The sequence below is a fragment of the Leuresthes tenuis genome, unplaced genomic scaffold (genome assembly GCF_036924035.1).
Source record: "Leuresthes tenuis unplaced genomic scaffold, fLeuTen1.0.hap1 SCAF_18, whole genome shotgun sequence".
NCBI lineage: Eukaryota > Metazoa > Chordata > Actinopteri > Atheriniformes > Atherinopsidae > Leuresthes > Leuresthes tenuis.
Window position 1 is genome coordinate 13,481,586 of NW_027325372.1, and position 27,868 is coordinate 13,509,453.

Below are 27,868 nucleotides of genomic sequence, written 5' to 3' on the forward strand. Positions count from 1 at the left end.
AAGCTGTAGCTCAAACTGAGCCGTTAGTGCTCCTCTGCCACACCGCTGTGCACTGAATCACAGGACAGAGGCCAGCCAACAGAGCACCGGACTATGTAATGAACTGACGGACTGTTTTTCTTTTCATGGTATGACATTAAGATGGTCTGAGAATGGCAAAGCGACCGGGGGCAGACGACGAGATGTTGACTTCGCCGACCATTCTCCGGAATTTCGCCGCGGATTTGAACGCCGGAGACGTCAACATGGACTGCGGCGAAGGAGCCGAGGACGTATCCCTAGAAGAAATCCTTTCCCTGTACAGCCAGCCGATAAACGAGGAACAGGCATGGGCGGTGTGCTATCAGTGTTGTCGGACTTTGGCGCAAAAACACAGGAGGAAAGGCTTGAAGTCTGCGGGTGCCTCAGCAGAGGACTGTACGAGGAGGATTGAGGGACCCGCGAACGTGAGGATCAGCAGAGACGGGACTATCAGATTGCACTTTGAAGGCTGCACAGGTAACTAAACGAACCGAAACGAGGCAGGTGTTCGCATTTTCTCCGAGTCCGGGTCGAGTGACCGCGCAGCTAAATGCATAGACTGAATCTCAAAACTGTCTGTCTACAATTTTCCGCCACATCCCCCACGGGCCAAACAACTGGAGCATCCTCACACAGAGGCCATATTGTTGTGGCAGCCTGCTCCCAGCCATGTGGCGAATTTGTTGACAAGCGCCCGACGCGGTTGTTAATAATACGCCATAGATCACCGCATCGCTGCTGGCATTCTGCAAGACCTAAGAAAGCTGCATTATCAGTTATTGACACGATTTGTTCTCACAGCAGAATCTGATATTTACATAACAGACGGGATTCATGTTACTGCTTAACTCCATGAGGTGCACAAGCAAGGCTCTGTTCAGTAAGGCTGCTGTAAGCCTATAGCGGTCAGTTTAAGTGGTTTAAAAAACGCCAAAACCACGTGATCATTTAAAAAACGCAGAGCAACTTGGGTCCAGGCCAGAGCAAAGCAATTTCTGCCTGCATCGAGACAAACGGTGAGAAACTGACGATAAGCCAGGGACAGATTAGTCACATAACTCCTATACATGCAGATAGGAGGTGGAGGATGGACTGTGTTCACCTGGCAGAGACCTCCAACTCATAGTTACTTATGGTTGGATAAGCAAAACTGTGCACATGCTCAAACTCATTGGCTGGATACAGTTTTTTAAAAAAAAGAAAGATAAATCTACACTAGATTTTGGTGTCCTGCATCTCTGTTCCAACTGATCAGAGCTGATGTGACAGATGACATATGCAGAATATTAAGAAGAAACAAGTTGGAACTTCTTTCTAGAATTTATCATGTCAAATATCAGAATTTCTTTCCCCTTTAGAAAACAAGATATGGGCCTTTTTCTTTTGGGCTTTAAACGCAGAGGTGTTCTTAAGATGACACTGTTTTGTATGGATGAAGCAGTTAATTAGTAATGAAAGTAACCCGGCAGCTGTTTACCTGGTTGTCCTTGAGATCAGTTAAGACAGCGCTCTGGCTCTAGTGAATTACAATGTGCTCTCCTTTAAGGTAACTAAGCATTGATTTACTGGCAGGACGCAAGCTGTAAACAGTCATTGACTGCAAACTACTAGGTTTTTTTGGGGTTTCATGACCATGTTTGGACATCAGAATTGGAAACCTATGGACCTCTTATGTACTGAAACCAACAGCCGAGCTTCTTTTATGCACAGTGTTTTGAAGCACATTCCCTTTTCAAAGCCCAGGTGTGCAGACAGGTGAGCACAATGCGTGAAAGCCTTTTGGCCTTTTAAACCGCATTCCAATTATACCTGTGAAATAAAGCAGGGTGTGGGAGGACGAGGTGTATCTGCCAGCACAGCCTTTGGCCCTGAGGTTAAGTTCTCGATCGCTAAGAGACACGCAAGCCCCATTATCCTGATTTTGTCCTCCGGTACTTCTTACCTCTCCTTCCCCACAGTCCAGTCCACCTCAGCTTCATCTCAGCTCATTCAGCCTCTCAGTGAAGTTTGCTGTGGCACCGAATTTCACAGAATAAACCGATTCAGTGAGTGTCGCTGGGCGTCTTTGCACCTCCAAAAATAGAACAAAGTGTGATGATTGGATGCACAGATTTGTGAGGCTTGAGTGTTGGTGAGTTTGGAGATTGAGGGGAGAGTTCTTTGCTGCTTCTCTGGCTAGTGGCTGAGGTATTTTGGGACGGCTTGGGTCCTGTCCTGATTCTTATTAGGCCCAGTGATGAGAAAGATGTGAGACGTATTAAGCCACTCGTTGCTGCAGAGGCTGGTATAGGAGGTTTCTAATCCAGAGAAAATCAATGCTTATGCAACCGTCATATGGCGCACACATGAGTCAGTGACAAGGTGGCATGATTTGGCCACTTCCCAGACCACCAACACTAAGCACTACCCTGCTGCCGTGGTCGTCTACCAACCGGTGCGGCACACAAGGAGTTTGTTTATTTTTCTGATGCACAGCAAACAGAATCAGATGGAGAAGCAGTGCAAAGTATGAGCCAGGGGTTATTTTTGGGTGATTTGATCTAAGAGGCTCCTTCTGCCCTCAGATCATTACACGAGGCATGTGAGAGAACGGGCTCACGGCCACTTTGTGAGGAGATGGAAGAAGTTATTTCCCCTGACTTTCATACTCCCAGTACGGAAGTTTGTGGGGGAAAAAAAACAAAAAAAAAACGGAGCATTTTCTCTTGTAGTTATATATTAGATTATAAGCCAGCGGATCAACTGTGGAAATTTAATTAGAGAATATGTTTAGCAGCGTGCCCGTTTGTATACGACTCTCTGTGATGCTCTTTTGAATGGGCCAGTCAGGTAGGCTGCTCCCAACACTAAAGCTGACCTGCCCTGGCAGAGGTAATGGCCCCGGCCGAACCGCCTCCTCAGCTGGGACTAACAAAGGAACCACTGTTTCCCAGAAGACTGCAGATGGAAGAATGTCTCCCATCCATTAACTGTTTTTTTTTTTTTTGTTACCTACACTATAATTTTGTATTGTAGGAGCTTATTTTTTTTACTAAATTTTCTCACCATGTCATTTAGTTGTTCAGCTTGGAATAAAAAGGGCACCAAAATGAGTTTTCAGAACGATTGCTTACATTGCCAGAGTCTGTTATTTATATGAAGTGACCTTATTTTACACTCTGGACTGGTGTTAAAGTCTGTCGCCTCATCACCCGTTGCGTACTTTCATCCGTGAGCTTACTTTTAGTAGCATTTATCCCTCGTTCAGTTCGTTATCTCTGGTGACCATCTGTTACATGGGATTTTTCTTTCTTTTTCTTCCTAAAGTCTCCATTGTCTAAGTTTTCATCCTTCTTGCAAGATTACTGTATATTAGTGAATATAAAAACAAACATTTAAAGACATTTAATCCAAAGTAATCAGTTAACTTAACACAAATGCTAACCAGTCAACCGTGCTGGAGAGTTACCCGGGTAACAAGGAATATGTGGACGATCAGTGCGGGAAACAGATTTAACTCTGTGTACTTTTGCATGAAATTCTTGAGGCCCAGCTTTATCAGAAGGGATAAGATAAGATCTGTTTTGTGACAGATTATGTAAGAGTTTTTTCTCACCTATTTACGCATCTTTTTCTTTTTTCTTTAACACCAATAGGTAATGTTGCGCCTCAGACCCAATGCTTTGAGGAAAGTCTGGTGCTTTTAATTCCAAAAAGATTTTCCACGGAAAGGGCAAAGGTTAAATGTCTCGCTTCAGCGTGAAAGGACAATCGTTTTACTATTACACTCCAAGTGGGAAAGTTTTGACACCCCAGGCGTTGCGCAGCGTTCCATGTCTGCATAGAAAACATAATGATTTATTTACTCGCTGGTTTAGCAGCAACGTTGTGCTGTTGAGTGATCGCAGTGCTCCTTCCCTTCTGTGTGGCATTAACTGGTTTCCTTTCTCACCGCCTAACACGTTCCTATAAATATTTGATGTCCTGTAACTGTGTGTAACTATGTGTGCTTTCTCTCTTGTTGTCGCTTCCAAATGACTTGCACAACTGTTAAATATGCTCCCAAGAATGATTCAAAAGGCGCGTCTGCCTTGCTGTTTGTTACGACCAACTGCACATGCAATAAAACTCTCCCCCTCTGCTCTGCCATTACAGATACGTACCAGTCGGCTCCCACGTCATTGGAGGTGAGTTCAATCACTCAAGTTCATTTCAGGAAGAAAACGCTGGTGGAATTTTTTGCAGGCTGTTGCCTACCAGCATAACTAACTATAACAGCGGTTTTCTTACTCCTCCTTTCACTTATGTTGTATGTAGGAAAAATATTTCCCAATTTGTTTTTCCATAGTTCGCCCGTCACCAACGCTGTTATTGAGCAAGTATGCCACAAATATGCTGGCGTATCCACTGTGTATTTGAGGGATTTGTTTTTTTGTTTTGTTGTCTTTCTCCAGCGATTAGACCCTGACCTGTGATGCATTAATGTATGAGTGAGTGGGCGTGTGCATACTGTGTTTGTTCATGAATGCATTATTTCTTTCTTTCTTTCTTTTTTGCTATTCTGTCAAACATCAACCCCTTAAACCTCTCAAGGACACGTGGCTCTGGTCTGTTTGGCCAAGCAAGGTACACCGTGCAGTGTTGGAGGAGAAGTTCCCCAGAGCTTCTTTATGTGTACATACTCTAATTACACACAGTCCTCTGTCATCTCCGAGCAGTCAGACGGTCCTTCCTGTTTGCCTTGTCGTTCATGTGATCCCAGCCATGCACAGTATGCGTGCGTTTCAGCCCGACTTTGTTTTAAAGTAGAATTCTTTCAGCCCAGCTGACAGTCGGGATGGATGAAATCTCACAGCTGAACAGTTTTTTTTTTTTGCTTGACTTTGTTGAAAACGGCATCTGTGCTCCTCGCGTGATGCAAAGACTGCGTCGCACTAACGGGGGTGTGTTTGTTTTGTTCCCTGAGAACAACATATTGTTCAGTGGCTATCTAAGTAGCATTAGCATAACCGTCCAGACGGTTGTGGTTGAAACCCTGGGGACACACAATGGGTTTAAGAAAACATGTTTGTTTTTCAGTGCCATTTATTGAGAACTTAGGCGCAGGCATCATAAGCCAGAACCTTTGTGACTTCTCCATTCGAGCCGGTTTAAGTCTCTTTTTTTATTACTTAAACCGACCACTTGTGCTTGAAAATGCAGTGACAATGTTGGCCTGTCTGGTGGTCAGTGTGTCCCGTCTGAATTTTGACAGCTTAGCATGAAAATTTTGATGATCCATTGGCTTTTTAAGCGGTGCTACTGTGCAACTCTGTACCAGACATAGTGGACACGTTGCATAAAAATTCATGAAAATGAAAGAATCATCATAACGCGCTCGGTTGAGCTATCTGATCCCTGATTATTGTTATCATTATTACTGTTAAAAATACGACGTAACTCAACATTTTGGCACGCTTAAGTTAGCTTTCAGTATCTGTGCTTTAGTTGAGCCCCACAGAGATGCAGACTTTTGTCTTTTTGTAGTTCTTTTGATTGATTTGTATTTCTTTGCTTCGTGTAATTTAATTTGTCAAAGGCTGTCAGCAGTAACTAGGATTATAAATTCCCTCCTTGTGCTTTCTTTCCCTTGACACTAACTTCTTGAGATCGTTGGGAAAATGAAGAGCGTGCAGCCGCACACATGGCATCGCCCTCTCTGCTCACACACAGCTTCGCTCCCGCACCGTTGGCCGTCCCGTGTCCCTCGTGTTTGGCCTCGTTTGTTTGACATGTCTCGGCCTCTGGTGAAAGTGAATCAGACGGGTGCCTTTTTGGAACTAATCACTGGCTTGTGTGGACTTGACCCACTCTCCCTCACAGATATTTAAGATGCCGTGTTAGAAAAATTTATGTCAAATAGCGACAGAGGTTTTTACTGACGCTAAAACTACTCATATGTTAGGCCCGCTTTTGTTTATATCCTCATTAGGAAAAAGTGTGTACTGTTGTACTATGCACCTTCTGTTGTAGCCTAGCTTAACCTAGTTTGTCCTCGGTTGAAGATTAAGGTGAGATTAGTTCTAGTATCCTATTACAGGCACTCAAGTTTGCCAGAACTGCTGAGGTTCCTATAACTCAATTTGATGCCAAGTTGATTAGTTTTCCAGCATCACACTCGAGGCAAAGCCCTGGATTTTGAAATGGATCCCAGTGGACTGAGTTTGGAGTGAGTCATTAAGTTATTTTCTCTCACTGCAAATTGTATCGAACTAAAAAGTGTTCAATCAAAGACCTATTTATCTCATCTAAGGTGCAACTCTTGAACAACACGGCAGCAGCAGCCTCTTTCACAGTCGAGTTAATTTAGCTGCTTGGCACAAACTAAGTGAACACTATGTAACTAAGAGGTATACAGCGCTGCAGCTGGTTGAACAGGGGCTGCATGTGTGTGCACGTGGAGGCTTCCTGCCAGTCACCAGTCTGTGAGCTCTGCCACCACAAAGACTGTCTGTCACGCTTGTCAGCTCTGATGTCAGACTGCACATTCTGAGAAGAAGACACTGAATCCACACGTTATATTCGGTCATATTTATGAGGATTTCAATATTTAATTTCCCCACATTCATCCACCGTCTGGCCCTCCTGTTGAGCCCTGCATGCAAACCAGTGACCTCATTATGTTACACCCTGCTTTTAACCAAATCATTCGATAGATTTATCCGACTCTGACAACTCTGCTTAAAGTGGTTAACGTCACAGTTCCCAGGGGTTATATTTCAACCTATACAAAGGCACAAAGTCACTGGAATCCAATTATTCAACTTGTAGAACGATTTAAGTCGGGTTATTCTATTCTTTTTTTTGCCAATGCTGAAGATATGTATGAAACATCTTCTTAATCCTGCGTTAAACTGCTACCGTAAAGTTGTGGTCAGTTAGGTCAAACCCAACTTTGTCGTTTTTCTGCTGGTGACTCTTGGCAGAAGGGAAATTAACCAGACGGTGCTTTTTTTTTCTTTCTGCTCTGTGTTTGTGATGTTTGTTGCCCAGGTGGAGCTTCATCTATTAAAGAATTCTTATTTCGTCCTTTTTTTCATTCGCTGCGCCGGCTTTCATGGCAGCAGCATCGCACCGTTCTGTGGAAACGATGACATGAAACGTCAGCAGAGACGTGTTCTCAGGCCTCAGCAGTTTCTGACCAGAAGTTACGAAAGAGCAGCACAGTGCTCCGTCCCACTGTGAACTACCATAGCGATGCGGCAGCCTGGAGGAGGCTGAGCATCCGCTCCTGCAGTGGAAGCCCTCTAGATTTAGCTGTGGTTATGTAACCGTCTGTGTTGTGATGGCTTTACTCTACTACTGCAGCAAATGCTGAAGGCCGCTCATTTGACGGCTTTGTGAACTCAAAGGCTACTCCGATGCCTTGGGTTTTAACTGCAGAGGCAAGAAAATGTTGTGGAAACTGTATGTCAGCAGTCGCTGTATTCTGCAAGGAGCTCTCTTTCAAATAACAAGTGTTTTTACTTTTAAACCTATCGGAAAAGTGTTGTATAAAAAGGGTTTTAGTGGCAGAGCTATTGTTCCCTTATTCCGCTTCACTGGGATTATTTTGCCATAGTAGTCACATTTAAACACATAACGGCACTAAACACCAATGATGTTTTTACACATCACATCTCTGATGTCAGAACACCGGCATGCAGCCATAAAGTGCGTGCTTGCGGGGTTTGTTTGTTGGCCACTATCAGGGCAGCTTAAAGAGCGTCTTCACAGCGCCTTCATATCACATCCGTGCAGGATCAGGAACGTGCTTTCCACGTGCACACACTTATTAGGACTCTGCAGATGTGCACACTGTCCTGTCCATGCATGGGCGTGGCTACAACGTTTGCTCAGTGATGCACAAGTAGAGTCAAATACATTTTCCTTTCTTTTTTATTTCTATTTGAAGGTAGCTAACCAATGCCAAATTTATAAAAAAAAAATGTCATTTAGAATGAAAAATGAATATCAAGGTTAAACAAATGCTAAGAACTATTTTGGACTGAATCACTTGGAATCATTCCATGTAAAGATGTTTTGTCCCTTTACCTCAGGTATCTAGATACGTATGAGATCATCTTCTAAGTGAGAGATTCACACCCTTCTTTATGCCACTTGGTTCATCTTTTTTTTTTTTTTCAACATAGTCCTGTTGAGACTGAGATAGTTTGACTTGCATCTCGTTATGTTTTAGTGCCTCCATTGTGGAAAAATACAGTAAAGCCACAATATATATTTAAATATCTGTATTTAACTTCCAAATGATTGTATTGCAAATAAATTACACTTAAAAACACACGGTCATACGTGTTTTTTTTTGGGCCTGAAGCTCCACAAGCTGCAAACTCATGTGCACGCCTAAGCTGTTTGATCAGGGAGACCGAGCGTATGCCGACTCTGGCAGGTTCCTTGAAGCCGAAGGGTTGACATGAAACCTGTGAGTGAGGCCTTAAAGGCCACATCTGCACCTCCAGGTGTTGTTCGCGAGTAGAAAACTCCCTTAATATTTGTCACGGATTCTCAAGATGAGATCTCTGATGCGGTCAGTGGAGATTCTCTAAAATAAAACCCAGCGTAGGAGGAAAAAAGAATCCTTTCCCAAGACCATGATGTCATTTTAAACTGGGAGACTGGTAATCTTTGAGGGACACTCCACTATTTTGTGAATGGGCATTTGTGTGCAGCTCAGACTGTTTGTGAACTTTGCGTGCTCAGTAAACTGTTATGCCTTGTCTCAGCACTGAGGCCGAATAGATTCTCCGTGACTCATCCTGCTGCATTTCCCAAGATGTATTTAGAAACGTAGGCGATGTCCTGCTCTACCTGTGGTTGGCTAAGACCTCACTGATCGGAAACGCGTGTTTTTCCAACACAGCGGCGGGCATCCACCCCTCCTGGAGGGAGCATAGTTTCATTATGCGGTTTTCCACTAAAGATTTTAGCTCATGCCTTTAAAGCCCAGCAGTTGGTTTTCTGGCTTTCTTTCTCAACTTATTATCCGCATGCTTGTTCCCCCTCCTCTCACCCTCCTCTGCCTCGCCTCCCTGCCTCATTCCACTGAGTCACAAGTCTTCAAATGAGATTGTGATGCGTAATTGGAAAATAAACCCGTGTTTTTCCTTTTTCCTGCTCTGCCTTTCGGTCTGGCTGGTTGTCGGAGAGAGAGAGGGTTCTTCCTCATTCCTTCTGGTTTATCCCTTCACAGAAGCTGTGGCAACACAGTGATACTGGTGGAGTTACTCAAGGCACAGCTGTCACTTTAGCTGTCACTCATGTTTGGAATGAATAAGTCCAAACTGATTTATGCTGGAAAGTGCTTTGATCGTTATTAACTTGACCAAGTTTCCTCTGAGCACTTTAATCAATGATGCACATAGCGGTAGCTACAGATGAAGCAATACGAGTTAATTATCACGACCCATTTTTGTGTTCGCTTGGAAATTAAATTGAAACCATAACTGACTCTGTTTAAGAGCTGCCAGTGTTGCAATTTTTGCCATACATCCTCATAGTTTAAATCCCCTTCGCTGTCCGTCACAATAGCCTTCCCTCATCTCTCTGCTCACTACAGGGCATGATGTCCGACTGATGGATTATAATGTTATATAATAAGACACTAAGGAGTAGGATATTTGTTTTGGCCCCGGAACAGGACTATCTGCCACTCACAGAGATGGTGGATAAATGATAACAGTCTAAAATTAGACTGATCTTTGCCCTGAAAGAGCACCACTTAAGTCATTGTTGGTCATTTTGTTTTAACTGTACCTGCAAGATAACTGATCAGATAACTGATAGGATTTTCTGTGATCTGTGATCACTTCTGTGTGCACAGTCTAAGCAGCTGTTCTAGATTTCTTAACAAGCTGTGTGTTTTACACAAGCTGGTATGTGGGAAATATTCCATATAATAGAGTTGTATATAAACTGTTCAAAGTCATCCATCCATCCCAGTGTCGGTGATCTTTTTGGATAAGAACCGTTGTGCTGTTGAGTCCTTTGACAAGATAAATCGATGAATGAATAAAGTTGCTCTGGTTTATTCAGTTTTTTTTTTTTGTGATTAAAAATCCATTTCCCAGAGTTTCAAGTGTCTGAACATCTGATGGATCAGCCAACTTTGTTCGGACACGTGTAGATTCAGGCAGGAGTTTATTGAATTCAGTCTATGCTGGATTGTGTCTGCAGCTTAATACAGAGGATAACTGGGTAACTTGTAATGATCATGGCATATTACAGCTTAAACTTTAAACCGGTGGATTATCTCTTCCTTCAAGAAGTCGAGCTAACTTGATTGTTAAGATGAATTTACTCATCAAAGTATCAAAAGAAACAGTTTGATGTTTTTATCAGAGCTGTGAGAAAACAAGTATCCAAGTGATCCTAACCCTGGGTCTCTGTCTCATGATATCTGTGATGAATATTTTTTTTTTCTCAGTTGCTGTAGTCATTGAGCTTGAACCTGTCAGTTAACACCTTGTTGTTTCTGCGTGCTGCACTCGGTCTCCTGGCAGGTGCTCTGGCACCAAACCCAGCCAGCCAACACTACCCACGCCAACAATGTTTTGTTTGGGCACCTCCCTTCTTCAACAATGTGCCTCTGGAAAGGAAGTAATGCAGGTATACTGGGAATTTCTGTGCCGTTTTACGAAATGGCCGCATGAAAAGCATAAGTACATGGTTTTTAAAACATTTATTTATATATTTTTTTACCTGATGTTTCCAAAGTCCAGGGCTGTGTGCAGCATTTTTAGCTCGGCTTACTCGGTTAGATTAAGTTGTCCGCAGAAGAGATGCCACGGCGTGCTGAAGAGAAAGCCCCGCTTTGTTCCCGTCGTAGTTGGAGACATTAAAATGAGTTTAAACAGGCTACAGAATCACGGGTCAGATGGGGCAAAGCGCTGATAAACTAAGTGCGGTAATAATCACGCTGTTTGCAGGAACACGGTGGCCTCGTTTCTCATTTGGTTTGGGGACATGAACTATCTTATCTGTTTAGGTGAATTCACTTAGTTGTAGATGGGGTTGTTTGCTTCACCAAGACAGAGGGACGGTGAAACTGTTCCATGAGGGTGTGCTGGAAAGATTGTATTGTTGGTATATTCAACAATAAGGGGGGGGGCTTTTAAAACTGTGTGTAAACACAGTTATTAAAGTCATTGTAAAGTGTAAATCTGGTAATAACATGATAATAATGTATTTTAAAGGCAGAACGCCAGTGTTTTTCTATTTTTATTTATTTAAATTTTACATAAAGCCTGTAAAATTGGTTTCCCCTCCAGCGTTCACTATAATGATATCACAATAATAACATCTTCTGCAGGTTATCGACTCACTGGGTGTCATGATCTACAAAGCTCTGGATTATGGCCTCAAAGAGAACGAAGAGCGAGAGCTCAGCCCTCCACTGGAACGCCTGATTGACATGATGACCAACGCCGAAGAAACGGAGTGCGATCCCTGTCCCGACGAGGGCTACGAGGCCACAGAGGAAGAGGACGAGTGCGAGGAGGACGAGGGAGAGGAGGAGCTCGTCTCCGTCACACCGGCCGGCACGATCAGCGGCGTCCAGAGCTACCGAGACATCCTCGTGGTAGGTTGCACGGGGCGGTTCATTTTTGGAAGGTACCACAGGAGAGGAGTTCTCAGAAGATAATTAAAGATACTGTACTTTGTGCCAAGTACAGCATGAACTAATATTTGCATCAAGTATGAGTCATTCAGAAATATTTTTCTATTTTCCATAGAAATTTTCTCCCCGCACTAACCCAGATGATTCACTGCTGTGTTTGTGTCACGCTTCTTTGTTCGTCTGATTACTCAAACCATTGAAATTGTATAATAATTCAAAAAAAAAAAAAGCTATGTTAGGTGTAAATAATTTTTTTTGCTTTGAGTATTTCCTTCTATGTCCTGATCATCTTAAGCTGCCGTTATGGACGTACCTTTTAGCCCACTTAATTTTTTTGCTAACATTAAGTTTGTCAGCAGTGTAGCTGCACATGATAAATCACTAAAATAGATGCACATTCTCCCTATGGGGCCCGTCTCACTGTAAATTCCCTAAGTAGCTTCTAAACAAGAGGGTAATTAAAGTCGTGTAAACACGCTGGTATTTGGGGAATAGGCTTGGAAATCGTCACAGCCCGTTCCCTCCATATAAAGAGCTCAGTGGGAACACTAATGTAAGGCCTGTTCGGCGGCAGCGGGCGCCTACCCTGGCTTATAATTCCCTACAACAAGTATTCACTGGGGTGTAAACCTTGACCTTGCTGTGACATGGCTGAGTGAGAAGATAATTTCCCAGTTCCCAGCTTGACCTCCTCCCTACCTTACGCTCTGTCAGACAGCATCGGGTCAGGTTGGTGAAGGTTCAGCGGGACTTGAAGCTAAAGAACAAGATGACAGAACTTGTTAGAGGCTGGAAGTGAACTGAGAACTGGTTATATGAGCCCTTTTCACCAAAGCTGTCAGTCTGGTGCTTAGATTGAAGCCGACGCCCATTTTCATGTTGATCTGTGCTTATTACTCAGAGGGTCTCAGATAAAAGTTGGATCAGTTTAACACCAAAAATTTTAACTGTAACTTTCACAGATATTGTGTTTTCTTTTTCCCTAAATCAACTCACAGAGTTCCTTTTAATTCTTTTCTGATATATTAAGCTTTGTTTGGATCATTTTTGGTACAAGCAATGGAAAGCACTGACGCGGCGATACTTGCCTCACGTTAGTGACGACTTTCACTTCTCAGGTGTCATTTTATGTGCTGACGTTCCCATGAAGACAGCATTTTCTGAGTCATCGGAGCCAAGCCCTTAAGATGAACACAAAAATATGCAATTGGTCTGGTTCCTTCTTTTGTTCCACTCGACACATTTAGACTACACATCCATCTGGAAGGAAGCTTTTATTGTTGTCATTACAGCCGCTCATACCGTACACTTTGAAATGGTGTTTGGGCGATGCTAGTCGGGTGGTGTTGCTCCAACTGGACCATCAGGTTCACGGTTTTGTGTTTTCAGCCATTTCAGAGCGCTTAACTTTAGTCGAGGGTGAAATATCTCAGATACAGGATGTGTTACTTTGAAACATTTTCCACTTATGCTTCCCAAAGGGGGACGCTGGCCCTCGTGAAGCCCTGACATTCGATCCAGCCTACCAAAAGATTGCATTTTTTTTTTAATTAAAATTTCTTTTTGCCATTCCAATATTCTGATTTTTAACATTACTTTGTGCTCATAGGCTGCATTATTGGCACATAAGCACACTGAGGGTCACAGCCTCATGAACACAGTTTTATATTTAGCAGAAAATATGGAAAGAATATTGTTAAGATTGTTCATTTCTGTCCTGTTATTGGTCAGAACACTTAAAAAAAACAATGAAAACCTACTTTATCTATTGCAGTGTGCTATAACTGTAGTAATGGCATATGTAAAACACTTTGATTCACATCACTTTTCAAAACATAGTTAAAAAAGGACATTACTGGATAAAACGAAGAGCAATGCCTTTTCAACACAGGTGAACGAGGGGAGAAAAAGTTAATGATGGATTCAAAACATCTTCAAAACATCTTACACAGAAATAAATCAATTAAACGTGACTTAACATGTAGGTCACCAGAACCACATGTACAGAAAAATAAAAACTCTCCCCCTCAGAGAAAGAAGCCATGAAGGAAAAACGTCCCCCTTTGCCCACCGTTCATTCAGCTGGGCGACTCCTTCAGCAGAACCTGGCTACTGAGGGGAATTATTAGTTGTACCATAAGTGCCAATATATAATCCAATCCTTCCATTTTTCACCTCTACAGATCTGCTCTTCCCACCTGCCCAGCCCATCAGACGCCCCTAACCATTACCAGGCCGTGTGTCGGGCTCTCTATGCCGAGAGCAGGGAGCTCTGCACATTTCTGGAAAAAATCAAGAGCGCCAAGGAGGTAAGAAAACGTCCACAAGGTGCCGATAAATCCAGTTAACCGAGACCAAAGTGGGTGAAACATGCTCACTTTCTGACATGTCTGTTGTGTCTTACCGTGACACATTCATTATTTATGAATGATTGATTAAAAAATGTGTTCTGGGCACACTTTTGATCACTTTTATTCACGTCGCGTTGGCCGAAGTCGGGTACTTGTCAACGTCACAAACTGAGGAAAATGTTCATAAATAAAGGAGACATTAGGAAAATGGAAAACTGTGCTCAGACTAACAGATTTTTTTAATTGCTCTGTAAATGAAATTGCACAGTGGCGCCTGGAAACGACGCACTTGCAGAGCAGCTGTGGTACAGAACGACTGAAACTGTGAGAGTCTCCTCTTGTTAGGCCTGCTGAGAGCTCAACTGCGGCACTTTGTTGCATTTCATTCTGCACGGACGTGATCTGTCATGAGCCGTGGAAGTGGGAGCAAATGGAGGGGAATTGACACAGTTGTCACAAGCGATCGTATATAATATATGGTCATAGAATCTAGTTTAACCTTGTTACAGCAATTTAAGGAGCTTACTGGCAGGGGGTCGGACCGCTGGGCCACAGGGAAGCTGCTGTTGCACCAGATTATCATTGGATAATTGTTTCCAAGTTTCCCTACATGGAACCAAATATCACACATGCTCACAAATTAGGTTAGTCGGTTTTTCTTTCAGTTATTTTCACTGCAGCGTTTTTTTATCTTCTTCCTTTCTTGTAATCGCGCACCAGTTTGTTTTGTTGGACTTATTTGTTTTTTTTTTTTGTTTTTTTTGCCTGGAAAAAGAGGTCAGATGAAAATGACGCATATATTTAGTTGGTCGACAATAAAGGCTGTCTTTGACGTTTTAACTGTTACTATCCTCTGCAGAAATAACTCAGGAGTCGTGCATTAATTGCAGTCATTAGCTGACTATTGAATTATTTTATTTCCTCTGGCTGGCTGTCGACACGGGATGAGATGGCTATCGACATGCTCATGTGAAACATTCATTGATTTGATAAACTGCCAGTCCATGATGATCTAGACCATTTGCCTATGACCTCAGCGGACTTTCAGCCAGTACTGGGAAAGCTGTTGCACATATTGCATATCATGACATGTTTTCTTTCCTGACTCCACGTTTGTTTTACCAGAACCTTCGGAAGATGGAAGGTGACAGTCGGGCGCCCGTTAAAGACCTCGACGAGCTGCAAAACGCAGATTGGGTAAGAAAACGATCTGCTTCCTCCACCAAGCACCACTCGATTTGAACCATGACAATGAATAAAGTGTTCTATTACTTCCATTCCGTTATAGGCACGCTTCTGGGTTCAGGTGATGCGAGATCTACGACACGGTGTCAAGTTGAAGAAGGTTCAGGAGCGTCAGTACAACCCACTGCCCATAGAATACCAGCTGACACCGTACGAAATGCTCATGGACGACATCCGCTCCAAACGTTACAAGCTGCGAAAAGTCATGGTGAGGGGCGACATTAAACAGCCATTATTTCTGTGGCATAATGCTTCCTGTTTTCTGCCCGTTTACTGTCTGAACAGGAGATGTTTTTTTTTAATCATCAAATTGACCAAAATCGTTGCAGGTGAACGGAGACATTCCTCCGCGGTTAAAGAAGAGCGCACATGAGATCATTCTCGACTTCATCAGATCTCGACCACCTCTGAACCCTGTAAGTATCTCAGAGCAGCACCAGTCATCCCTCTTAGCCGCCTGTTGTAATACACTCGCCTCACTGTTTTGTCGGTGATCAGCACGCACATTTAGATCAGCTGTGAAAAAAACGTTTTGTCACTGACATGAATCGTTGGTCGTTTTGTTTCCACGCTGTCATAAACGGTGCCGTGAATGTCCGATGACTGGATGTGAATGACGAGGAACACGGTGACACATTCACGGCCATCATCATTTAAAGTCACTGTAACAGAGTAGTGGGATGACTTAAAGCGGTAACAAATCGCGCACGTTTTTTGCTTTTTACTGATGTCCGAGTCCACAAATTTCCTTGGAGATCAATAAAGTATTTATCTGTCTATCTATGGCAGCTAAGTGCCCTCTGTTGGTGTTGTACCCGACAGGTGGCGGCCCGTAAACTCAAACCTCACCCTCCGCGGCCCCGGAGCCTTCACGAGCGACTGTTGGAGGACATCAAAGCTGAGAGGAAGTTGAGGCCCGTTTCACCAGATATGATCCGCAGGCATCGCCTCGGTGAGACTCTCACACACAGAAATATTCCCAGCCTTGTAACAGAAATGAACATAAAGTGGTAATTCCTGTGCAAGCTTGGCCTGGATGTAACGCACAGCTGTTCTACCGCATGCCTGCTTGGAATCTAACACATCCTCTCAGGACAAAAACCTTTAACCTGTCTGAACTGCAGCCATCAGGACTACTCGTAACGACCCAGATCTGTTCACTTAATCAGAAGTGTCGGAGTGTTAAAACAAGGATCCTTCAGCTGTGGGGCTGAACCTTTAGTTGTTTCCCTTCCTGAGTTAAAGCAGCTGTTCCTGATAAATGTCCTGTCTGAGCTTAGTTGACATCCCAGTTTATGAAATTTTTTTTTTTTTTTTAAAGCAAGGCATGTAGCAGTCATATATTCTTAATTAGACCATTAAAGGCTTTATGAGATTAAGAAAAAAAAGGTTTGTCAGTCCATAGTATTAAGTGTTCTGTGCAGCTCGCACAATGATTCTTCTGTTAATGGCTATAAGAGGCCGACACGGTTCTGTTGTTGCATAATCATACATATTAGAGGTTGTACAGTTGAGTAAGAGAATCCGAGTTTGCCGTGTTCTGTTTTACTGAATCACTTTGACTTCACTTCATTCATTTGAACTTTTTTCTCCTTTTTTGTTTGCCTCCATTTTGTTTTATTTCTCCAAATATGGGCAAATCATTCAGTCATGCGACCTCTGAGCATGTCTTGCAGTTTTGACTCATCAGGTAAAGTTCACGGTGCCTATTGTGTTAACATAATGTGTGTGTGTCATTCCAGGCTATTTTTAGTTAGCCCCTGCTTGTCCCTGATTTGAGTACTTTGTTTTTCAGTTACAAGTGTGTGTGTGTGACAGCACTGTCTCTCACTGGCTGTTATGATATAGACACCTAAGATCCTGAAGGAAAAGATGGGTCAGCACTGTGCGGCTTAATGTAGGTTTTCACTCATTTTTCACGAGAGAGGCAGTTTTATGGGCAGTCTGCGCTTTGAATAGGCATGAAAGGGTTTTGGAAAGTCACGAATGGTGATGCCCTAATTCAAAATATAGCACGAGGTGGGCTCACTGTGGTCAAGTTGAAGGGAAATCTCCACGCTGCCGCTGCAGCTATTCTGCCCTGCTGGTCACTTTAATCCGCTCTCACTGACAAACATGAAAAATTGCATAACCCCGCTGTCAGCAGCTTACCTCAAAGACAACTGAATTGGTTAGACTGTGGCGTGACGGTTCGCAGGGTGATGATGAGAATAACCTTTTGCGCCGTGGCTGCACCCATTGCTTCTGTGGCCCTTCCCTTCACATTCCTCTCCCTCTGTACTTTCAGCTATACACAGCTTATTTAAACCTGACAACACAGCATCCATGTAATTCACACCTGGCCTTATAGATGCTTGTTGCTGTCAAGTCCTCCCAGTGTAACAGTAGGAATGAATGTATTTCCAATGCGTGCTAAAGGTTAAAGGTTACGTACCCCTAATGTCTGTGCAGGTGCAGGGAAAAGCATCAGCACTCCTCAGGACTTGTTCCGGAGTTCAGGTAAATTGAACATCGAGCAGCATCTCATGGTGAACTTGGCGTTGTCACAAATTGTTCAATTTAATCAGCATGGTTAAAGTATGTAACATAAGCATCCGATTGGGGCCTCTGTGGTGCTTTGTACAAACACAGAGACAGCTATTGTTCACACTGGAGTTTGCTGTTAAATACGTTCATGCTGATTTCACTTGTAATAACATAAACTCTGCTCATAGCTATGACAACGAGTGGTATCCTCACCCCTTAGCTGACTGATCCATCTTTGGCCAACAGACACTCCTGATGCACCGAGGAAGCTGGCTGGCAGCACCCAGTCCCTGTCCAGTGGCCAATCGGGAGCCAATCAAGGAGGGCAGCCACTGAGCCAGAGGAAGAGGCTGCTCAGAGCACCCACTCTGGCTGAACTGGACAGCTCCGAATCAGAGGTAAGATTTCCAGCTCCCTCTGCTCACGCAACATGTTTGTCCACATAACTGCACAGAACTGGACTTTATTTGACTGTGCAACATTCAAAGTTGTTAAAGTTACTATTTGGCACCATCTGGTTGACAGGGGGAGCCCACACGGAGCAGCTCCAGCTTGTCAACATCTTTAGTGGAGGACACATCTCCTGAGTCTGTTGTGGAGAAGAAAGGTATCACCCACAGCAGCAGTAATCTACATATTGGAATACCACATTTTCTACACATCAATAATGTGTCTGGGATGTCCACACGAGTTACACATTTATCAGTATTCCCTCTGTAGCAGTCATGACGATTGTTTTTTCTTTATGTCGTATGTCTCCAGCTCCTCCAAAGTTCCTGCCTGTATCTGCCACCCCCCAGCCAGACAAGCGTCAGTCTCCACAGAGGCGGCACTCCATCGAGAAGGAGGCCCCCACCTCTGTCCGCCCTTTTCTGCCACCATCCAGACAGAGCTCCAAGTCTTTGGTACGTTAAATTTGGGGATTATTTAGTTTGGACTGACTAATAAAGTCTTAGTAATTAAGTGACACACATTTAACATTCCAGCAGGCTATTAAAATGTTACACCCACAATTACAGCAAGATCAAGCTCTCCAGTTGATATGATTGAAATATGCCAAAGGAAAGGAAAGAGGGTTATTTAAAGGCTTACGATATACACATAGACATCTCTACCAAAACAATTGCTCTGTGAAATGTAAATGAAATCAGAAGGCCATGAAGTGTTGAAACTGAGCAATATTCTTTGTGTTTCTTTATTCTTTTTTGGACATACATTGAATGTATTTTTGCCAAAAACGATCACCTCAGAGAACTTTGGAGAAGTTTCAGCTTTTGAGGGGCATTTCTTCCTATATGTTCAATATATTCAAAGATGCATATAATCCACATGCGTATCTATGTGCTAAACAAAAGGAGACCATGTTGGAGTGGAAATGACTGCATGATTGCTGGAACACTAAACCGTCCTCAGGATATGAACCAGATCCAGAAACGCTGCCCACTTATTTTAGATCGATTGAGGTGAAGATGAAGGTGCGTCCTGTGTTCTTAAGAATTATTCTTCAAGATAAAGAAGTGAAGCATCACGTTGCTTTGGTACCTTGTTTAATTCATCATTCAAAACGCAGTATCAGCAGTAAGTATGCGAGGGCCTTTCTGCGCGTGGAATGAGTGACTTTTCTGCCTCATTTCAGCAGAACGATGCCACCCGACGCATACGACAGCAACGTGACTCTGTTGTAAAACAGACCATTAAACTGACTATTTTGTCCTTCATTATGAAGCATTAAGAGACAACAAAGGATGCCTGAAACTGTTGTTGAAGTGTTGAAAACTGTTCAAAACTCTATTGTCAACTATAGTGTCTTCTGCACACATCCCAACTTTTTCTCATTGATTTGAAATGTTTTGAGAATTATCACTTCATGTTGGGATTTTCAGTCTTTGCACAGAAATAACTTTGAAGAATGGATCCCATTACAAGAGACTGCTTTTACCTGAACTGGTGAACAGTCCTGTGACCGGTTGTTTGTTTACGATGAGGTCACTGGTTTTCCGAGTTGCTCTGCGCCGGTCGTATGATCCTAGTGAGCTTGATGGGATATAATTGAAACCATGGGACAGGATGGAATGAGGTTATTCTCGCCACTTGATTTTGTAATGCCAGGCCTGAGGTGCTAAACCTGTACTCTGGTTTGTTTGAGCAGCGCTAAAGCAGTTTTCAAATCAAAAGGAATTCGCCTCGTTGAAACTTTTTTCACTTGAAGCTCAGTGTTTTTAGTTGATATAAAACAGCCAGTTCTCCTTCCCCTCTGATGGCTCATATTTGATCTCATTAAACATGTTTACACTGGTCAGACATCATGTTCTAAAGACTAAACTTGAAGTTGTGTCTTTTTCTTTTTAATGCGGCAGCTGACAGGCGAGCTCGGCACCAAGGTAACTCGCCAACGTCCTGTTTAGTCTCAACCATTCTGTGTTAAGAGTTTTGCATTTTTGTAGCATTTCTTGCTTTCTTTCTTTTCTTTTCTTTTCTTTTGGGAGACACCCAGCCGAGACATTTCAGTTATAGATGTAGATTCTGCTTAGTCATGAGGCAGCGGCTGTTAGTCCTTCGTGTCTTCAGTGGAGCTAAAAACAGTACAGCCACTTCATTCAGCTGTCTTCCATTTAAGATGGACAATGTCAGCTGAGTTTTAAAATCATGGGACTTGTTTTCATGTTTTCCTGTAATGAGAGAAAAACATCTTTTCTGTAAAAGTGTCGTGGACAAATGCAAAAGAAAAAAAAAAGCAATGATTATTACATTTACTCTGACTTCTTTTTCATTGCAAACAGTACAAAGTCATGATATCTCATGTTTTATCTCTATAACTTCCCCTGTTGTACGTCCACGTCTGCTTTTCAGGCCTGCAACACTTTCCATATCAAGGTTGTCTATTGTTGTGGAAAATAGAATTGAAAACAAAAGATATCTAATTTTGATGTTGTCATTTCAAGCGGGTCATTTGGAGGTAATAGTTTGCCAACAGATGCACTTCGCACGCGTCTTCCTCTCCAGCGCTTAATAGCAACAAACCATTTAAGGAGTCGAAAGGAATTTCAGTCCATAAAAGTCAAGCATGCGAGCCTAAACTGGAGAGCAGTGATGTCGGATTCCTTCATCATTCATTCATTCATTAGAAGCTGATATAACCATTAGTGAGAGGGATTGCTTTAGGAAAGAGGCATCTGGGATGGATCATCCCACAGTGTGTTCATGTGATGTCATTGGGTTATATCAGTGCTAATTTAGTCTTCTGTCATGGCAGTATTAATACAGATATTGATTAAAAGCGACATACGCTGCCTTCAAAATGACATCTTTTTGAAAAAATGTTCATGTATTTTTCATCAACGTAAAGCCATTTTCTGGGCGCCTCACAGACACTTGACCTGAGGAGGAAGAAGGTGCCTGCAGCCCCCCCTGCAGTGACCCCTGCACGGTTGAAGCTCGAAGCTTACCTGCTTTGAGTCCCCAAAGCCACATCAGCTTTTAGGCGTTGTGAGAACAAACGGCAAAACTGCAAAGGGCTGAAAGTTTGACATTTTCAAAATGTGTCGGAGGCCTGAAAAGCAAAAATAGATCAGTATTGACTAATAAAATGAAGTCGATCGGGGGGTGAAAAAAGGATTTCATAGCGTCTGTATTTAAATGAAGGTCAAAGGTGAGAGTAACTTCCCTTTGTTTTATTTGCAGTTTCAATACCATCCCAACTTTTTCTGATTCGGGGGTTGTGAAACTTAAGTTTGGCATTTCTACATAACGGTGCTAAACGCGGCCTTCTGTTTTTGTATATTTCCTTTAGACTTGTTGTTGTAACGTATAACAAAGTTGACTGAAAATTGTTTCAAAACAGACTCTGAAAATATCCCTTAATGGATGGAATTCTGATATTAAATTTGACCAGACATACTGCATGTGATTAGCTTGTTTGAGTATAAGCTCCTGTCTCAGCTTGAATGTCATCCTCCCTCTGTCTGCTGGTCAGGTGGAAGCAGCCAGTGGTGCTCAGGGCACGGTATGTCACTGCTACTGCATTTCATCAAATTTCACCATCAAAAGCACTTTGTGGGGAAATCATCCAGAATACTGTGTAACTCAATTGACTAGTTCCACATGAATGGGACTTTGTGTCACGCCTGTTTGTGTGAATGCACGGCCTGTGATGTAACATCAAACGGGTTAGGGGAGGGTCTGGAGGTGCAGGAGGCAGGAGAAATGTTCTGTAAACATTCCCAGCTGCAGCTCATCAGCGAGGAACAGTCCTGAGAAAAGTTCACTTGTGTCACGTGGGACTTGCAGATCTCCAGGTGTGGCTTCAGTGTGCAACATGTCGGCGCTTACAGATTGGTTAATAAGTCAAATTGAACAGAAAACGGCTGTTGTTGATCTTCGGCTTGTGCCCAAAAACCAAAGAAAAAGAAAACGTGAATAAAAAGTATCATTTGTCAAATGTTTGGCACCGCCAACGTGGCAGCTGTGCATAACCTGGAGGTTCTGCATCTCCTTTCATCGTCACAGTGTCTGTGGATTCATCATTCATTGAGAAGGGGGGGGGTGCCTCCACCATCACTGCATCACTGCATGTTTGGTCTTTGGGTGAAGTGGTTGTGTTGTGGATGCTTTTCTTTTGCATTCAGCTTCATTAACACGGTGTTGCTCAGACTTGCAATCGGGTGCCGTCACTTATTGCCGCTTCACAAGGATGCACTCGTGTGTGTGTGTGTGTGTGTGTGTGTGTGTACGTGCGCTTGGTTCGCTAATGTGATGCGTGTGTCCTGCAGGAGGAGTTCTGTTATCCAGTGGAGTGCCTGGCTCTGACGGTGGAGGAGGTGATGCACATCCGGCAGGTTCTCGTCAAAGCCGAGCTGGAGAAGTTTCAGCAATACAAAGAGGTCTACAACGCTCTCAAGAAAGGAAAGGTAGAGTCTGCAAATCTTTGCTTTTCACACGAATGCGTCGGATGATATGAATCTTTCCCACCTCCCTTTTCTCCCTCTCTAGCTGTGCTTTTCATGTCGGACCAAAAAGTTCTCCCTCTTCACCTGGGCCTACACCTGCCAGTTCTGCAAAAGGTAATTTCAGACACTTGACCTAAAACTGCTCAACTTAAGGGTGAATTCGACTAATGATTTGATAGGTTTCAGGAATTTACAAACCACTACTTAGCTCTACTGTTGTTTAGGATGAAATGTTTAACATCACAAAAAAACGTTTGGTGCATAATGTTGTTAACAGAAAATAATCTTCATGTTTGCTATTTAACATAGTTTTAATGTCCAAATGAAATATGTTTGACAAACTTTTAAGGTGTTGCAAGTAGTTCTATTTAAAATCCAACAAAATGTGTGAAAATTGTGCTCATAAATCAAAAAAGATATAAATGGCAAAATTACGGTCTTGACTTCATACAATCGGCATATGGCTTAAATTCATTAGCCTGTCAATATGGCTTGTAAATGATGCTCGCAGGCACGTCATTCAATCTGGTCATGCCTAAACAGTTTGTGAAACAATAGTTAAAGAGTTTCTCGAGTCACTTCAGGATTGAACAGTTGGTCGGTTCGGGGCAAAGTCATTGTCTTTGGTATAAAAGTGCAGTGCGAGCCAAGAGTTGGGACACATCTGCACGTGGATTGTGAACGAGGAGTTACCCTTTTAAAAGGGGCTGTCGGACAGCAGGGTCCTATTTGTAGTATGAACTGCAGCTTGTTTTCATTTGAGGGAGGGAGGGAAAAATCTACAGCGTTATCTCGAGGGATGACGTGTGGCAATGTTGGGATGCAGAAAATCGAAAGATGCCAGTAAGTCTGGTGACTGAAAGTTGAATTAGCTTATCTGTCCCACATCTGGTTTTATTATGGGAAATGTTGCTGTTGGGATTCAACAAGAGGAGGAATGTGTGGAATGAAGAAATGATGGATGGTTTGGCTCTGTTTTATCATAATATGTTATATTGAATGTCAAATTAGTGGAGTGGAGTTTGAAGTTCACCATCAGTTCAGCAACGCCCAATTTAACAGTTAATTTCTTATCTTTTCCAGGCCGGTTTGCTCCCAGTGCTCTAAAAAGGTACGTCTACTGCGAACTCTTTTGAACGCTCATTTTAGAGTTTGTCGGCACTCTTGACACGTGTTTGATGATTATTTAAATCTCAATTGGTGCTCCATAAAGTGCAAAAGCGGCTTTGGTTATTTTATCTTTAATATTTAAATTTTTTTACGTCAGATGCGGCTGCCGTCTAAGCCCTATTCCACTCTGCCCATCTACTCTCTGGGTCCCAGTGCCATGGCTAAAGATGATGCTGGTGCAGCACCTGCCTCTGCTGAGACAGGGAAGCATCCATTTGGTTCTGGACACAGCCGACACAGCCTACGCAGGAGTGTTTACAAGTAGGTTTATTGCAGAATTACCCAGAAAACCCAGAGTGTCTGGATATCTGATTTAATCCTTTTCCTTGTCTTCAGGTTTTCCAAGCACAGCAGCAGTAGTAACAGCAAAGAGGGGCGGTCACAGGATGAGCCAGAGCTGCCCAAAGAACTGACGGAGGACTGGGTCACCATGGAGGTCTGTGTGGACTGCAAAAAGTTCATCACTGAGATCATCTCCTCCAGCAAGCGCAGCCTGTGCGTGGCCACCAAGCGCGCCCGTCTTAACCGCAAAACCCAATCCTTCTACGTGTCATCGTCCAGCTCGGGCAACTTCAGGTCCTCTGAACGCACCATCAAAGAGGCGTAGAACCCTCTGCACTTTGATTAAAGCTTCACTGGGGGCTTAGTCTTTCAATGAAGAAAATCCCACCTGTTTTGACATGGACAGCTTCACAGCAAATGTTAGAACAAAAATCAGTAGCTGACATGAAACTAGTTCATCTCATCCTAAAGTCAGGAAAGGTTGCTATCATTGGTCATAACTTGTCAAGGCTGGTCGCTGCTATTTCCCTGTAGGTGGCAGCAACTATTCAGGGTATGTTGGATAAAATAAGCTGCTCGCCATTGTGAACCAGGGGTTGACACGAAGGTGGGATCAGGTGAAACAGAGAGCTGAAAGTGTAAAGATATCATGTAAATAGAACAAAGGCCCAATCAATGTTTGCTATCTATAAGTTTTCTAGCTCCTGTTTACTTCTCGCACTCAGGAAGAATAACCGATTGTCTTTTGACAGAAATGCACTGTAGCGCCTCCTATCAGGTGTGCTCGGGTAGATCGCTGCCTGCCCCCTTTCTTCTCCTTCCAGCAACAATTATGCCAAACGTTACATCTTTAAACTCCTGCCCAAACTGAATGCATCTACGGTGTTGTCTCCCGCCGCTGAGGCAACGCGTTGAGGGTCTAATTATTTTTCAGGGTCGGGTTTTTAGTTTTACCAGTTAAAATGCATATTCAGTCCTGTGCCTGGTGCCAAAATGTAATATCTTTCTTGGAATGCCTTTGTAGTAACGGACCATTTGTAAATATGTGTTATAAACTTCAATGGGGTACATTTTAGGGTCATCTAAGATCTGCTTTCTTGCCCCCTCTGTGCTCCAAAGTGAACAGCAGAAGCACAGACGTGAATGTGTACATGCTGTATATCTTAACTGTTCCGAAATTAAATTTAATATAAAGAAAAAAACGACTTAAAGTCGAGCTTTAGTTTCACATTGTTTTAAGAATTCTGCCTCTTGAGTGAAAAATCTGGTTTATTAATGTTATGTTTCTGTGGGTGTACCATAAAGATTTGATTTCTGTTGTACAGTTTATAAATTCCTCAGTTTGTTAATAGGCTCCTTTGTCAAAAATAGCACTTTTACTTGTCCAATTTATTGTTTATGTTGGGATTCTATCTTACATGATAGTGATAATAACCATAATTATTAAAATAGACATTTTTCAGTGCCATTTTCCAGGGTTCTTTATGATCGAAAATGTGTGTGAATGGCTGCCGGTTGTTTCAAAGGAGGCGATGGTGGCTTAAAACACTCTGCAGAGTTGAATGTAGACTTGCCATTTGTTATGCTTTATAAACAGTTGATCTCCTCCTCTGTGTCTTACACAACCAGTGTATTTTCTAACAGTTGCTACCAGAGGACCACAAAGTCTAACCAGCCTGTTAAAAACAAGGACGCCATGTTCCACTGAAACAGTCCATCTGACCAGTTTTATTTCTGACCTCCGTTAGGAATGTGTGCATGCTGTACTGTGTATCTGTTTGTTTTCATCAAGGAAATTATAATAAAATCATGGTTCAGCACTTAGTGTTCAATTTCACAAATGTTTCACAAATGGGCAAAAGCACAAAGCGCTCAGTGTGTGGAGAGACTGTTTGGACAGTAGAGGGCGCAAGAGGCGCATAAAACAAATCACCTGCATGCTTACTGCCACCTGGCGGTCTTATATTGATATTGCAGGCGGATTATATTACTGCCAGGTTCAGGTTGATGTAGAAGTTGATGTAACGTGTGCAAACACTCTCATCACACATATGCAACAATGTTTACTTAATTGTCCTGCGCTAGGTTATGCATTTTTTTAAATTGTCCGGTACATAAGTAATTATAGAGAAAACTGCTCAAAAATCTATAAAAGCTGTTCAACACAAGTTTTTCATAGCAACATTTTATATTTCAAAGCTATAGCATATATTTGATCTCTACCACAAGAAGAATCCAAAGATGACAGGATCTCTTGACATGTTTCACTGCTGGCTGCATTGTTTTCAAACTCAATCTATCACATTAATATGGGTATGAAGATGATAAAGATGCAGACTGACAACGGGCCGTCTCATATGACACAACCTGTAAACCTCTTAAAACCACTCCGAGCATCACTTTGTGAGGTTCCTTTCAGCCAAGGAAATGGAAATGAATATTTGTGTTTTCTTATTTCTGAACCACTTCCATAACCATGAACCAAAGGGTCTTATGTTTATGTATTTAGCAGACGCTTTTATCCAAAGCGACTTACAAATGAAGATATAACAAGCTATATAAAAAGCTAACAATCTTGGAAAATGAACATGAGAGCGACGAGCCATTATTTAGATTTCCTATGATTAACACAAGCCTTTTACAAAAGAGCACATAATAATCAATTTATGCTATATTTCACAGTTAATTAGAAGCGGATCAGCATAATAAAATATCATCCCAGTTACTCTGAGACTGTCAGAAGTAAAGATGAAAAGAGTTTCACCACTCTGTTTGGATTGGATGCATAGTTGAACAATTTAAGACTAATATTTCTAATCATTAAATAGCAAAAAAAAACCAAAACAAAAACCTTCAATTTCATGTGAATTTGACCGTTTACGCTATATAAAAATAAAGATTCTGAGCATCTATTAAAAATGTCTATATCCAGATAAAAAAAACTAAATAGAAAATGCTGAAATGTTGTAATCTTCAAACTCTGAGGCAGCAAGGCATCTAAAACAGTCCCAAATCAGTGCCTGTGCTCAGGAATGCTTCTAACAACCGTTGTCCACAACATCCATAAATAATGCTGCCTTCTTTGGACCAAAGATCACTTAAGATGGACTGAGGCAAAGTGGGAAATGTTTGTGATGGCGATGACATGGATAACTGTCACATCTAAGAAGACACCATTAATGTTGAATAATACACACAGGTTTTGAAGCATCCAGATGCCTTTTTCAAGAGCTTTCAACACCAAACCACATTCTGCACGCATTACAACCGCGTCATATTCAGAATGAGCGTAATTTAAGTTTCGGTATTTGCCGAACACCTCTGCGTTTTTATGGAACTGTGTTATGTCTCATTTCCTTCACTTTTTGGCTTTGACCTGACAGGTTTTAACAGTGTTCAAAAGAGTCGCCATGGAACTCTAAACATAGAGTATATCATAGTTTTTAAACTATGTTTTTACTAATTTCTAAACACAATTATAAACAGTAAGATTGTTTAAATCAGTCCATTTTAGTTGCAGGAAACATTGTACTCCTGTATGTACATAATGTTTAGTTCTACAAACTATAATAACGGTATTTGTGTCATTGCGCACACTGAATAGGGAATGAAATGCCATCCCTTGATGGGTTAGTAACAGGGACTGAAAATAACTTGCTGGGCCACAGCCTCCCTGAAGGGTGACCCTCACA

The 27,868-nt window shown here is 42.5% G+C and overlaps 1 protein-coding gene across 3 annotated transcripts; it reads left to right on the plus strand.

The window, feature by feature from the left end:
- On the plus strand, positions 1 to 25,996 carry spire1a (spire-type actin nucleation factor 1a). 3 transcript variants are annotated; one of them, XM_072370000.1, is made up of 19 exons: positions 1 to 498; positions 4,156 to 4,187; positions 11,348 to 11,617; positions 13,840 to 13,965; positions 15,133 to 15,204; positions 15,296 to 15,460; positions 15,582 to 15,668; positions 16,075 to 16,204; positions 17,704 to 17,751; positions 18,025 to 18,176; positions 18,304 to 18,385; positions 18,541 to 18,683; positions 20,136 to 20,159; positions 21,752 to 21,781; positions 22,548 to 22,685; positions 22,768 to 22,838; positions 23,808 to 23,835; positions 23,992 to 24,155; positions 24,231 to 25,996. In XM_072370000.1, exons 1-19 carry the CDS (start codon positions 153 to 155, stop codon positions 24,499 to 24,501), a joined length of 2,379 nt encoding a protein of 792 aa, XP_072226101.1. In that variant the 5' UTR covers positions 1 to 152; the 3' UTR covers positions 24,502 to 25,996. The 3 variants fall into 3 exon arrangements, with proteins under 3 accessions (XP_072226101.1, XP_072226102.1, XP_072226103.1); XM_072370001.1 differs by lacking the exon at positions 20,136 to 20,159; XM_072370002.1 differs by lacking the exons at positions 20,136 to 20,159; positions 21,752 to 21,781 and having other exon boundaries at positions 2 to 498.
- Positions 25,997 to 27,868: the final 1,872 nt, after the last annotated feature.

Excerpts from the sequence above, each read along its gene's own strand:
- spire1a (XM_072370000.1), top strand. The coding sequence starts at position 153 with ATGGCAAAGCGACCGGGGGCAGACGACGAGATGTTGACTTCGCCGACC. Across the intron at positions 499-4,155 it reads GCACTTTGAAGGCTGCACAG|ATACGTACCAGTCGGCTCCC; the intron begins GTAACTAAACGA and ends CTGCCATTACAG. Across the intron at positions 13,966-15,132 it reads AAATCAAGAGCGCCAAGGAG|AACCTTCGGAAGATGGAAGG; the intron begins GTAAGAAAACGT and ends TTGTTTTACCAG.